Raw genomic sequence first — 14325 nt, forward strand, 5'->3', positions numbered from 1 at the left:
GCTATGAGCAATTCTGGTGCTGGGAGTCGTCCTGCTGGGGTGTCCCGGTCACGTCACTAGGGATCAGCAGAGAAGGGGGTACAGGGTCAGAAAGCAGTGGAGGACAGCAGGCAGTGGGGACTCTTGTTCTACGTTACTGTATCACCCCAGAAGCAGCCCAGTCCCAGCTGTAAAAGGGGTCCACCCCTTTAAGAAAGACCTTAATCTGGGGATGAAGAGATAGCACAGTGTTAGAGCCTTTGCCTTGCACGTGGCTGATCCAGTACAGACGGACAGAGGTTCGATTCCCGGTATTCCATATGATCCCTGAGCCTGCCAGGAGCAATTTCTGAGCGCAGAGCCAGGAGCAACCCAAGTGCCACAGCTGGGTGTGGCCCCAACACAACAACAAAAGTCCTTAATCAACTCTCATTGGCTGGCTGGGGCTATAAACATGCCCCTAGTGAGACTAGGGCGAGGAGTCAGATAGAAGCAGCAGTTGGCCCAGCAGTCTGGCCCACCGTTTCTACTCCTGGCTTTGGCTTTTCTCCCCAATTTCGACGGACCTTCGGCTGGTATCTCTATGGACTGCTTAGCCTTTACCTTGTCTCTCTGTTCCTTGTACCTGGCCTTCAAGCTGACCTTGGCCTGGTCCCAAACCCAGCTCTCTCTTCTTTCTCTCTCCCTTTCCCGGCCTAGCTAGGGGTTTGTCATAAGGCTTCTGGTTTCTCTATTTAAAAAGGCTTGAGGGGGCCGGAGCAGTGGAGCAAGCGGTAAGGCGTCTGCCTTGCCTGAGCTAGCCTAGGACGGACCACGGTTCAATCCCCCAGCGTCCCGTATGGTCTCCCAAGCCAGGAGCAATTTCTGAGTGCATAGCCAGAAGTAATCCCTGAGTGTCACTGGGTGTGGCCCAAAAACCAACAAAAACAAAAACAAAACAAAACATAAATAGGGCGTTTATTTGCCTTGCACACAGATAACCCAGGACCCATCCAGGTTCAATCCCGGCATTCCATATGATCCCCTGGGCCTGCCAGGAGCTATTTTTGAACACAGAGCCAGAAGTAACCCTGAAGAAAACAAAACAAAACAGAAAAGGCCCCCAGGCCCCGTGGACTCTGGCAGGGACATGGCTGGTCTGAATAAGGGGGCTGGTGGGGGAGAGTCCTGGCCCAGGGGCACTAACACTCTCTGGACCCTGAGGCCCAGCAAGAACCCCTGGTGCTGACTGGGTGACAATGATGACGATAGCAGGATTTGGTGTGGGAGGCTGAAGGCACAGGTGGGGGCAGGAGGCAGCTGGGGGCGTTCGGGGGATGCTCAGACCTGGACCAAGCCTGGGAGGTCGCTTCCTTTAGGTCCTCCTGGTTTCTGTAGTGCTGGTCCAAGCAGACAGAAAGAAACAAGGGTGCCAGGGGCCAGAGACATAGCATGGAAGTAGGAGGTAAGGCATTTGCCTTTCATGCAGAAGGTCGGTGGTTCAAATCCTGGCATCCCATAGGGTCCCCGAGCCTGCCAGGAGTGATTTCTGAGTGTAGAGGCAGGAGGAACCCCTGAGCATTGCCGGGTGTGACTCAACAAACAAAAAAATAGAAAAGTAAAGAAACAGAGGTGCCAGAGTGATAGTGCAGCAGGGAATGCTTTTGCCTTGCACGCGGCCAACCTGGGATCAATCCTGAACATTCTCATATGCCGCGCCTGTCAGGAGTGATTTCTGAGTGCAGAGCCAGGAGGAAGCCCTGAGCACTGCTCGGTGTGGCCCCCAAAACAAAACAAAACAGAACAAAAGAAAACAAAATCACGGAGGGGCCAGAGCCATAGCAGAGTGGGGAGAGCATTTGTGGCTGACCCAGGTTTGATCTCCGGCATCCCTGAGTGATTCCTGAGCACAGAGCCAAGAGGAACTCCTGAGCACCGCCAGTGTAGCCCAAATACCAAGAAGCAAAAACAAAAGCAAAAACAACCACCCAGACCCTCAAACCTGGCCTCTGTGGACGCGCAAGTTGCCTCATGCCTGAAGCTGCCTCTGCCAGGGCTGGCCTGTGCCCAGGGTCACAGCGGGCAGCTCTGCAGAACCAGGTGAGGGTGGCCGAGGCCCCGGGGTGTCACTGACCGGCCCAGAAGGAGCGTGGAGGTAACCTTGACCTTTCAGGGTTCCGGGAGCCAAGGCCACTGCTCAAGGCCACAGGGGGAAGCACCAGGACAAACACCTGCTACTGTGTGCCCTGGACTGTCCGCATCTGCGGGCCTTGGGCACAGAGCCCCAGTGCTGGGCAGACTTTGGGGGCTAAAGTGCCCGGCGCCCCTTCCCACGTGGACTACCAGAGCCCTGAGTCCAGGCAGCAGCTGTCCCAAAACCTCTTTACTCGGTGTGAGTCCCTGAAGGGTCTAGACTCGGTCTCAGGTGGCAATCCTGGCCCATCTTCTGATCTTGGCCATTTCGCAGAGTTGTTGGGCACCCTAAGCAACTCCCACAGGAGCCTCAGCACCCCACGGTGGGCAGGGGAACCCGAGAAACCCACGGCCTTGTCTTCGTGGACGTATTTGTACAGAGCAGCTGATTTACCAGTGCAAAGTCACACAACTGGTATAAGTGATCAGGACTGACCAATGACCCTTGGGAAAACCTCACCAAGAATCTCCCCAAGAGGACAGCTCCAGTGTGTGCTGGAAAGTGGGAGCCCTGCTGGCTGAGGTGGGCTGCACACTCTGCCCAGTGCCCGGGGGTGGGAGGGCTGTCCTGTCACTCAGGAGCTGCTCCTGCGGCCCCTGAGTGGCATGGCCCCTGGATCATGCAATCCACAAAGCCACATATGGCCACTCAGTGGCCGGACTCACCCCCCTCCCTGACAATGGGGCAAGTGACACAGCACCCGCTGGGGGCCCAAGGGAAGTGTCACTGTTACCCCAGTATCTCTGTAGGTGGGAGTCAGAGACAACAGCAGGAAGGAACTCATACTGGCCTGAGTTTGATCCCCGGCACCCCATGTGGTCCCCCAATACTCCCCAGGAGTGAGCTCCGAGCAGAGCCAGGAGTAATCCCTGAGCGCAGTCTGGAGTGAGCTGAGCCCCAAGCACTGGTGGGTGAGGCTAAAAGCCAAGCCCAGGCTCCGAGGCAGTCCCCAGGCCCCTACTAGAAGTTTCTGGGCTTCCCTACCACTCCTGCTTGGTGGAACCCCCAGTTCAGACAGAGGATCAGACCGAGTGTCAAACACTAGTTTACTAGTAATGAGCACTGGCTACGGCAGTGACACCAAAGAAAGTCCCAGCACAGCCCGGCTGCGGGGACCCAGGGCAGGGCTGGGCTGTGTGTGCGGTGGGGTCCAGAGGCCTCACAGGCCTGTCGAAGCCCCGGGCAGTGGGGGCCCTCAGCACCTTGGGGGTGGTTCACAGGGGAGCTGCACAGTTCAGGGTTCCGGGCTCAGCAGGTCCAGCTTGGCCATTGGGCTGGACGGAAGTGGCAGGATTGAAGGAGGGATGACTCCTGTCCCGGGATCATGTGAGGGGAGCCAGAGCCGAGGAAAGGCAGTGGTTCGAGCCCTCAGGGCCAGCCCCCCAGGGAGGAAGGCACATTCAGAGGCTGCGGGTGGCCGCCGAGCACTGGAGCTAGCTAGAATCAGCCTCGAGCACTGGAGCTAGAGTCTGTCCCGAGCATGGAAACTGAAGTCATCCCTAAGGATGCACAGAAGCCAGAATCAGTTCCAAGGGCAGAAACAGGAGTTAGTTCTGAGCACTGGAGCCGGAGTGAGCCCGGAGGAGCATAGTAGTTGGGAGTCAGCACCGAACACAGAAACTGGAGTCAACCTTGAGCCTAGGAGCCAGAGGAGTTAGTTCTGAGCATAGGACTAGGAGTCAGCCCCGAGCCAAAGAGAGTTAGCTCTGAGCACAGAAGCCGGAGGCAGCCGAGAGGTGGAGTCGGCCCTGAGCACTGAAGCCAGAGGCAGCCTGGAGCATTGGGAGCTGGAATCAGCCCAGAGCACTGGAGCTGGAGTTAGCCCGGAGTACTGGAAGCACTGGGGCCAGAATCACCACTGTGGCCTCTAGAAGATCCCGGGCAGCAGGCGGGCGGGCACGGCCGCCGTGTAGCGGGCCCAGTCGCGGCCATACTTGCTGGCGCAGCGGTGCTCGTCGCGCAGGCAGCGGTGGGTGAGCAGGATGGTCATGTGGGTGATGTAAAAGTAGGGCAGCAGGTGGGCGCCCCCGCAGGCCAGGCAGTAGGCCAGGCTGCCCATCAGGTCGCCCGTGTAGTTGAAGTGGCGCGCCAGACCCCAGAAGCCCGACGCCAGCAGCTTGCTGCGGTGCGTCTGCCCGTCGGCCGACGTGTACAAGCACTCGATGATCTTCGGGGGACGCCCCCAGATGAGGCAGCGGCCGTCGGTGCGGCGGAAAAGGTCCTTCTGGTGGTTGGACATGCGGAAGACGTAGTAGCCCACCAGGCCCAGGGCCAGCACGGCCAGGGCGTGCGGGGTGGACAGCTGCACGGGCTGATGCACCAGGTAGAAGCCCTGTGGGTGGGGAGAGGGAAAAGGGGGTCGCAGTGAGGTTTAGTCGCTCGCTGTTCTTTCTGGGATGACAGTCTGGGATCAACCCCCAGCTGCAGGCTTCCCAACCGTCCACTCCCTCCGCTCCCTTCCAGCCCTGACATCTCCACATTCCTTGCTAGTGTCAACCCGGGAGGGTTCCAGGGAATTTGGTGGGAAAGTCCCATTGGGGTCTCTCCAAGTTCGGGGAGCACGGACAGGGACGCAGAGGGTTTGACTAGCACTGACTATAGCCCAGGGAATCCTTGGACACTGACTTGAGTGATGTCGGGCAGAGAGACAGAACAATTTTTTTTTTTTGGTTTTTGGGCCACACCCGGCAGTTCTCAGGGGCTACTTCTGGCTCTGCACTCAGAAATCGCTTCTGGCAGGCTTGGGGGACTATATAGGATGCAGGAATCGAATCCAGGTCTGTCCTGGGTCAGCCATGTGCAAGGCAAACGCCCTACTGCTGTGCTATTTCTACAGCCCCAAGACAGAACAATTATTAAAAACTGACCATGGGGGGACCGGGCAGTGGCGCTAAAGGTAAGGTGCCTGCCTGGCCTGCGCTAGCCTTGGACGGACCACGGTTCAATCCCCCGGTGTCCCATATGGTCCCCCAAGCCAGGAGCAACTTCTGAGCACATAGCCAGGAGTAACCCCTGAGCGTTACCGGGTGTGGCCCAAAAACCAAAAAAAAACAAAAACAAAAACTGACCATGGTTGATCTAAGTTAGTTTTTTCGGTCACACCCGGCGGCACTCAAGGGTTCCCCCTGCCTCTGCGCTCAGAAGTCACTCCTGGCAGGCTGGGGCCCATATGGGATGCCAGGAATCTCTCCTGGGTCAGCTGCATGCAAGGCAAACTCCCTTTCCACTGTACTCTCACTTTGGCCCCATGTAAGGTTTTATCATTTGCTTTTGTGTGATTACAAACATGAAGTCAATCTATTGTGCCTGGGTCCCCACTGAGAAGGACAGAGATGCACAGAGAGGGAATAAGTGGGGGCCCAGGGCTGAGGCTCAGGGGGTGCTTCTGACCGCAGTCTCCGTGGTGATCTCAGCTGCTCAGACTGACCACCTAGGCCTCCCTTTGGTGGGGAAGCTGGGGGTTGGGTGCCCAGTTCTGGCCCCGGGAACTGACATTTGAGCGGGGCACTGGCCGGGACAATGGGGTCCCCTGCAGGCACCTCACCTGCAGAGTGTACAGGTACGGTAGCCACACGCAGTCGCCCCAGCCCAGGTACCAGCCAAAGTGGTCGTGGCAGATGTCCATGGTCTTCAGGTACCAGGCCTCGTTCCAGAAGAAATCCACCACGTAGATGCCCTGCGAGGGGGACACACACTCCAGTCAGTCCAGCACCAGCTGCACCCCAGAATGCGGGACGTGCCCCTCTCTGTGCCTGGCGCAGCGGGAAGGCAGGACACCCTTTCACCCCCGTGTCCCAGGACAAGGACAGCATGAGCAGAGCGCAGAGACACTCCCACCACCCCAGTGGCCACGGAGACCCTTGGGAACCATTAAAGGAAGAATGGGGGTGGGTGGGGGAGGGGGTGCTCAAGTATCCGAGTGTTATAGAACCGTTCCCCCCACTGGACCATCCAAGTGCAGATGTTAATAAGCAACAGACAGGGCCGTGGAGGTGTGAGATGAAACGGACGGGGAGCTGTGGTTCTAGGGAAGTCTGGGAGCTCCTAGGTAGGGTCTCAGGGGGAATCTTGGGGATCCCAGAATATTTTGGGGGATCTCAGGGGGGATCTTGGGAGTCTCAGGGCATCTTGGAGAGGATCTCAGGGGTTCTTGGGAATCCCAGGGCATCTTGGGAGTTTCAGGAAATATTGGGGATCTCAGGGTGATCTTGGGAGTCCCAAAGGATCTTGGGGGATCTCAGCAGGTTCTTGGAATCTTGGAAGTCTCAGAGGCTCTTGGGGAATTGCAGGGTGCTCTTCAGGGATCTCAGAGGGCTTTTGGGGGGGTCTCAGAGGATCCTGGGAGACTTAAGTGAGTTTTTGGGGGTCCCCAGAGTATCTTGGGAGTCTCATAGGTCTTGGGGAACTCAGGAGGATTTGGGGGGTCTCAGAGGATTTTGGAGAGGAACTCAGGGGTTCTTGGGGATCCCAGGGTATCTTGGGAGACTCAGGAGGTCTTGGGGGATCTCAGCAGGTTCTCAGGGTCCCAGGTTATCTCAGGGTATCTTGGAGGTCCCAGGGGCTCCTAGGCTCCCCAAGCTAGGGAGCAACAGAGACACCCCCAGTCCCCGCCCCTGCCCGTGGCCCGGCCGCCCACCTGCAGGACGTTGACCAGGACCATGGAGTTGGTGATGTGGCCGTAGAGCTCGCGCTGCTTGGCGGCGAAGGACAGGTTGATGAGGGTCCAGGCCACGATGCCTGGGCGGCCGTTGAAGAAGAGCTTGAAGTCGAACCACTTCCCGATGCGGGGGTTGAACTCGACGCCCATCATGTAGTTGTAGAAGAAATTACCTGTGAACTTGCTTAAGGAGACAAGGAAAGGGGCATCTTGGTGAGGAAGGTGGGGGGGTAGAGAGAGTGAAAGAAAGAGAGTGGGGACAGGAGGGAGGACGCGTCCCCTTGCACACAGCCAAATGGGTCTGAGCCTTGGCACCACCAGAAGTGAGCCTTGAGCAGAGCCGGGAGCCAGCCCTGAGCACTGTGGGGTGAGGCCAACATTTTACTGCTCAGTTCCGTCTACAGAAGCTCAGAGTGCACTTGCTGATGAGTTAATGGCGGAATGGATGAACAAGGATGGGTGAATGGGCGGACAAGTGGATCAACAGATGGGTGAGTGGATGGATGGATATTATGGTAACTGGATAGTTGAGTGGACTGGAAGCTGGAAGGGATGGATGGATGGATAGACAGACAGATGGGTGCAGGGGGATGGAAATCATAGCTGAGTCCTTGAGTAGACTGAATCTGACTGAATGGATAAATGGAAGGAGGGATGATGGACAGATGAATGAGTAAATGGATGGAAAGATGGACTGAAGAATGAATGAAGGGATGGTGGATGCAAGGAGAATGGACAGTCATGGGTGAGTGGGTGGTTGGAATGGACAGAAGAACGGATGGACAGAAGGATGGAAGGATGAACGGATGAAAAAGGACGGGCAGATTGAGAGATACATGGGTGAGTGGATAATGACTATTATGGTGACTGGGTAGTTGAGTGGACTGGAAGCTGGAAGGGACGAACGGATGGAAGGACACAGATGGGTGTAGGGGGATAGAAATAATAGCTGAGTAATTGAGTGGATTGGAAACTGGATGATGGATGGATGAAAGGAGGGGAGGACAGATGGATGAATGAATGGAAGAAGGGATGGATAGTCATGGATGAGTGGGTGAATGAAATGGACAGAAGAATGAATGTAGTCAGATGGGTGGATGAACAGAAGGAAGGAAGAAAGAATGGATGATGGATGAAAGGATGAGTGGATGGAAGGACAAATAGATGGATGATGGATGGTCATATGGGTACAGATGGATGGAAGGACAAAAGGAGGGATGATGGATGGAAGAATAAATGGAAGGATGGATGGATGGATGGATGAATGAATGGACGAAAGGAAGGAATGATGGATGAAAGGATGAATGTATGGAAGATTGGATGAATACATGGTTGGATGGACAGGATGGATGATGGATGGTCAGATGGGTGGGTGGATGAATAGACAAATGGGCGAGTAGGTGAATGGCTGAAGGGAGTAAAAGATGCCCAACTGAGGGGCCGATCAGGTAGCAGATGGGTGGGTTGACGAATGCACAACTGGACATGTCTAGATGTATGGAAGAAGAGATGGATAAATGGGTGACAGGTGGGCCAATGGAGTGATGGAAGGTGGGTTGGCTGAAGGACGGGAGTTACTGGGCATGTGGATGGGTGGGTGGTGGGAGAGTAAGTGGGTGTCTGGATGGACGGGTGGTGGCTAAGTGGGCAAGAGGTTGTGTAGCTGACTGGGTGGAGCAATGGGTCGTGGATGAAGAGCCAGGTTTCTGGGTCAGTGGACAGGGGGGCGGACAGACAGCCTGAGGGCTGAGTGAATGCTGGCATTGTCCAACCCACAGGGTCCCCGTTAACCATCTCCAACCAGTCAGGACCTCCAGGGAGGTCAGTCATGGCTGTGTCAGTCACTCCTTGGAAACCTGCCTGGCCACCGCCCAAAGCTGTCCCTCATGCAGAGGGGAACAGTCCCCCTCTGCTCCCCTCAACCTCTGCTGAACCGAGAGACCTGGGGCTCGCCCAGCCGGGCACGTACCAGTCTTTGGCATTGGTGGGGAAGCAGTAGCCCTTGATCATGGCGAAGGTGGACACGGCGTAGCCCAGGATGTTGGCACACCAGAGCAGCGGGATCCAGTGGTCGAAGATGATGGTGGGCGAGAACCAGCCCAGGAAGTACTCGTTGGCAAACCACAGCAGGTGAGTGATCAGCCAGGCCTGCAACCCGTTGATCTGGTACTTGTTGATGACTCCTGCAGGCAGGTGACACATTCAGAAACGGGGCCCGGACGACAGTGGGCACATAGCTGATCTGGGTTTGATCCCCGGCATCCCATAGGGTCTCCTAAACCTGCCAGGAGTGATTTGTTTGAGTCACACCCTGTGATGCTCAGGGGTTACTCCTGGCTCTGTACTAAAAAAATCACTCCTGGCAGGGTCCGGGGACCCTATGGAATGCCCGCGGATATAGAACCTCGGTCAGTCCTGGGTCGGCCACATGCAAGGCAGATGCCCTACCACTGTGCTATCACTCTGACCCAGCCAGGAGTGATTTCTGAGCTCAGAACCATATGGCCCCTTGAGCCTGCCAGGAGCAACTTCTCTTTGTTGTTGTTGTTGTTGTTGTTGTTGTTGTTTTTGGGTCACACCCAGCAGTGCTCAGGGGTCACTCCTGGCTCTCTCTGCTCAGAAATTGCTCCTTCCAGGCTCGGGGGACCATATGGGATGCTGGGATTCGAATCACTGACCTTCTGCATGCGAGGCAAATGCCTTACCTCCATGCTATCTCTCTGGCCCCAGGAGCAACTTCTGAGCACGGAGCCAGGTCTAACCCCTGAGCACTGCTGGGTGTGATCCAAAAACCAAAAAAAAAAAAAAAAAAAAGAACTGGGATTTGTCCTCTGATTCCTCCAGTCTGGAGGCTGGTTATAGCCCCTGAGGTGTCACCACTGTAGAATTAGGGTCCCCCTTAAATCTTGAACCATAGGGGTATCTGGGGGCTCCCAACCAATTCTTTAGCTTTGCTTCTTCTTCACTGACCCCCAGACCCAGCGACCGGCCTGTTCTCAGCATTTGCAGCCGAGTTGCAGGAGAGTCTGGGTAACTGTGAGAGATGGTGCCCCAAGTCCCAAAACCCAAAGCCCTCCCCATGTCCAAACAGGGTGTATCAGGGGCTCCTGGCTCCCCTTTATTGGACAGGGTCTCTTGCATTGTCCAAGAGACTCAGGGTACACAGCTGGCTGGACTGTGGCAAGCCCGTGTTCTGTGTATGGGTCAATGAGCTGAGTTAACACCGGCTGAGAGCACTGGGAAGGGTCCCTAACTGAGAAGAAAGTGGGGGTGTAGCTTACCTGCAGGGGTGATAGCCCCCTCCTGGACACCGCCCTTGTAGCCTGGAAGGATCTTGTGGCAGAAATCGGGTAGCCCCATGTACAGCAGCACCTGTGCAGAGAGAGGGGCAGCTGAACCCCGTGGTCCCCGCCCCATGCCTGGTGAAGGCTGAGGGGGTCTTGTAGGATGGGGGGAACCCACACTTGCTTCTGCTGTTTCGGGGATTTTTCTTTTGGAGGTTGGGCCACACCCAGGTTCTCAATGGTTACTCCTGGCTCTGTGTTTAGAAATTGCTCCAGGAAGGCTCAGGGGACCACATGCAATGCCGGGATGACCCTGGGTCAGCCCCAAGCAAGGCAAACATCCTCCCTGCAGCGCTGTCACTCAGGCCCAGAGGCAACTGTTCTTGATTGTGGGCAGGAATGGCCTCCTTTGCTTTTTGTTTTTGCTTGTTTTTTGGCCCATACCTGGTGGCTGAGCCCAGGAGTCATTCATGGCTCAGAGCTCAGAAATCCCTCCTGGCAGGCTTGGGTTACTATATGAGATGCAGGGGATTGAACCCGGGACTGTCCCAAGATGCCCAATCTTGACTCTAGGCCAGATCCAGTGGGAGCCCTGGGAATAAGACTGGTCCCTCCAACCCTGATCCCCGTTACCCTGGTGAGGGACCCCATACCACACCCTCATACTCTGCTGTTGGGGCTGACCTGGAAGGAGACCCATGCGGCGTAGAGCTGGGCAGCCACGCGGGTCAGGCCCGGCGTACGGGCCCAGATGTCGGTCAGGTGCACACGGCCCAGGGCCAGGTCCAAGATGGGGGCGGTGAGGGAGCACTGGAACTGGTCACAGGCCATGATGAAGTAGTACACGATGAAAGGAGCACAGAGCAGCAGGAAGACCACGCCGGCCAGCGAGAACCAGTCCACCTCCCTGCGGACATGGGGTGTCACGGAGGGGTCCCTTAGGCTGGAGATGCCTGCAATCTGCCCACCCACCCAACAGGGACCCAGCCACCGTCCAGACCGGCTGGCTCTGCCCTATTGCACTCTGGGCACAAGCCTCGCATGTCAGTGGCCATCGGGGGTCTGGCCTGGGTGTAAAAGGCCCATTTGCAAGGGAGCAGGGAAAGGCTGGGGTGCAATTGGTCCATGGGTTGCCCCCCACCAGACTCCATGTTCTTACCAGGCACGGCCCCATTGGCCCTTCTGGGAGACGTGCCCATTGGCAGAGCTGGGTGGGCTCTTGACGCGAGGGCCGCTGGGCTGAGACTTGGCAGCCATAGGGGCTGAGGGAGGAAGGGATGGAGAAATGGTTCAGGTCACCCCTCCCTAGCCCTGAACACCCCACCCCTGCCCAGACCATCTCTTCTTGGGATTCTTCTGGGAAGCACCATCCCTTAACCGCTTTCTGGAAATTTCTATCCATTCAGAACTTTTTCTTCCTTGTCCTAGATCTATTCGTCCTCCTAGAATTTCTCTCTCCTTCTAGAACCTTCTCTTACCTCCCCCCTAGAACTATCTCCCTCCTTCTTGAATCTTCTCTCTCCTTCCTCCTGCAATCTGCAACCTTCTCCTTCTCTTACCTGGACTTGTTTTTCCTGTCCTGGGAATCCGTTCCCTACTACGTCCTTCTAGAACCTTCTCTTAGTTCCTGTTGGAACTTTATCTTATCTGACAACAGATTCCAGGCAGAAAAACACCATAGAAGCTTTTACTCACCCCGGTGTGTCTGGACTCTGTTCCTGACCCTCCACTTGGTGCCGGGAGGGACACACAGCCTTGAGCCGGGCCTGAGCATTGTCCCTGGATCCCTCAGTTACCCCCCCCCCCCCAACCATCAGTGCTCAAGGCCCTGAAAAATAATGTCCACCAGGACCCCTGCCCCCAGGAACCCACGGTTGTCTCACTCACTTCCGGCTTCTGGGCTTGGCCACGGCAGTCACGGTGCTTACCTGGGTGCTCCCCGGGATGCTCCTGGCAGTGAGTGATGCTGCTCCCAAGGCGCCTGCTATTGTAGGTGCTGCTGTCTCAGGGACTCCGCCCCAAATCAACAAGGTCCTGCAGGGGCGGAAGTGACAGATTCAGGCCAAGGGGACGGGAGGGCCAGCAGGGGGCAGCATGGGTTCTGTGATGTTCTAGTCCACTAGGCCAGGTTCTAGTCTAGCAGATCAAGTTCTAATTGATTCTTTTTTGTTTGTTTTTGTTTTTTGGGTCACTCCTGGCAGCGCTCAGGGGTTACTCCTGGCTCTATGCTCACAAATCACCCCTGACAGGCTCAGGGACCATATGGGATGTCGGAATTTGAACCACCATCCTTCTGCATGCAAGGCAAACGCCCTACCACTGTGCTAGCTATCTGGCCCCCAGGTTCTAATTGATTCTACTATGTTGTATCCCTCTGTATGACCGTATTTTTCATACATAAGGCGTACTCCCTAGCCCTCAAAGATGCGTTATGGAGTAAATGCCGTCTGGAGCTGAAGCCTGAATCCTAATGATCCTTCATGTCATGTTGATGGCTATTCACTTCATCTGGTTGAACTATGATTCTGTTATAGTTTATTAAATATTTTAGTATGCCATTTGCTTTAGAATGTTTTATTTTCTTGTTTTCCCCATCTAAAAACTTATGTGCGTCTTATGGTCGGGTGCATCTTCTAGAGTGAGAAATACAGTCTGTGCTATTCTATTCTGTTCCATTCTCCTATATCATGTTCTTTTCTATTCTACTAGATCAAGTTTTAATCTATTCTATTATGTCCTATTTGACTCTTTTCTATCCTACTCGGTCATATTTTATCCTACTTATGTCCTATTCTATGATGTTCTATTGTATCAATACATATCCTATTTTGGGGGCCTCCAAGCGATGCCCGGGGGACTTGGGACCCCTTCCCCCAAGTGACAAATGGGCCAGTGGTGAGGAGCCCCAAAATACAGCGCTGGGGGGAACCACCCTGCCAGCGCTCGAGGAGCCTCCTGAGCCGTATCGGAAGTGCACAGGGGAACATGCAGTTCCTATGACTAAACCAGGACAGTCCTGAGCACAGTCCAGGCCTTAACACCTGTGTTATCTCTGCCCACGTGTGGCACCATTCCAGGCACATGGATCTGGGGAACCAAATAAGAGTCACACGCTTAGCCCCCATGTTCTCCCCGAGGGGAGAACACATGTAGCTGGCCAGTAGTGAATACTCTAAGGCACAGAGTGACATGGGACGGAGGGCTTCCTGGAGGGGGTCTCCATAGCACTTCCCGCACCCTCCTGCACCTGTTGGGGGCCCAGAGGGGTTTTGAGTTGCTGCTAGGTCTGTGGGTGCTCCTGAGGGCTGGGCAGCTGCTGTGAATATCTGGGAGTCAAGTTTCATGTGTAGGGGTAGCTGCCCTGGCCCTAGGGGATGGTGAATGGCTGCCCTGGGGGACAGAAAGCCAGGGGACACCCCCTCTAAATTCTAGGCCATGTCCTAGGGACACCCCCTGGCCATTGGTCATTGGTGTGACTCCCCTTTGGCCCTTCTAGAGGCAGATTCCCAGATCCAGTCTCTTGGTTCTCCCTTGGGATGGTCTTGCTGGTCTTGCTGGGGGAGGGCAGGGAAAAGGGATGTCAGAGCTTGGCATGTTCCCAGTGGCTTGATGCTTGGGTGAGTCTTGGTAGAATGCAGGGGGCAGTGGTGGCAGGAGCCAGGTCAGCCCCAGGCCATGATACTGGCTTCAGAGAGTGTAAACTTGGCCACCTATGACCCAGGCCATCGTTTCTGCTCTTTTGTTGGGGTGATCCTGGCTCTGCTACCCATTTTCTGTTGCCCCATTTTCACCCTCTCAGGCCCCTGGCATCCAGCTCTGGCCTGGCTGACCCAGGAAAGGACAAGGTGCAGCCACCCACCGAGAGCACAAAAGCTAGTGGTGGAGGTGCCAGAAATAGGCCAAGCCCTGTGAGTGGGTGGAGTGAGGGGAGACATGCCCGGAACTTCGACACCCGGCCCCTGACCCCTGCGAGGGCACGATCTGCAGCTGACTGTCCCCAATCTGGCTGTGCGGGTTACCTCATCTCCCCGCCTTGCCTCATCCCGCACCCCCCAAGATATGGGAAGCTTGTTTTATGAGGTTTATTACAACATACAAGCAGGGAAGGGCCCCTCCTTTTGTCTCCCCAAAATCTGGCTGACGGCCCAATCATTTTATCTCAGCAGGATCTCTTATGAACAGCAAAATCGGTGACTGTCCTCCACAGCCTGCCCTCCACCCGCCTCCAGGGA

At 55.8% G+C, this 14325-nt stretch overlaps 1 protein-coding gene across 1 annotated transcript; it reads right to left on the reverse strand.

The window, feature by feature from the left end:
* Nucleotides 1-3994: 3994 nt before the first annotated feature.
* DHCR7 (7-dehydrocholesterol reductase) lies at nt 3995-12131 on the reverse strand. Its single transcript, XM_049781213.1, has 8 exons — nt 12022-12131; nt 11253-11355; nt 10778-11000; nt 10091-10181; nt 8779-8992; nt 6789-6993; nt 5697-5828; nt 3995-4484 (listed from the first exon to the last, which is right to left on the reverse strand). Exons 2-8 carry the CDS (start codon nt 11348-11350, stop codon nt 4020-4022), a joined length of 1428 nt encoding a protein of 475 aa, XP_049637170.1. The 5' UTR covers nt 11351-11355; nt 12022-12131; the 3' UTR covers nt 3995-4019.
* Between the last annotated feature and the right edge of the window lie 2194 nt (nt 12132-14325).

Source organism: Suncus etruscus, chromosome 9 (assembly GCF_024139225.1).
Source record: "Suncus etruscus isolate mSunEtr1 chromosome 9, mSunEtr1.pri.cur, whole genome shotgun sequence".
Lineage (NCBI taxonomy): Eukaryota > Metazoa > Chordata > Mammalia > Eulipotyphla > Soricidae > Suncus > Suncus etruscus.

Bases quoted from the DNA above. Each gene is read 5' to 3' on its own strand.
- DHCR7 (XM_049781213.1), bottom strand. From the start codon at position 11,350: ATGGCTGCCAAGTCTCAGCCCAGCGGCCCTCGCGTCAAGAGCCCACCC. The intron at 11,001-11,252 runs GTAAGAACATGG...CCATGTCCGCAG, and splicing joins GGCCAATGGGGCCGTGCCTG to GGAGGTGGACTGGTTCTCGC. The intron at 5,829-6,788 runs GTGGGCGGCCGG...TCCCCCTCGCAG, and splicing joins TCCTGGTCAACGTCCTGCAG to GGCATCTACGTGGTGGATTT.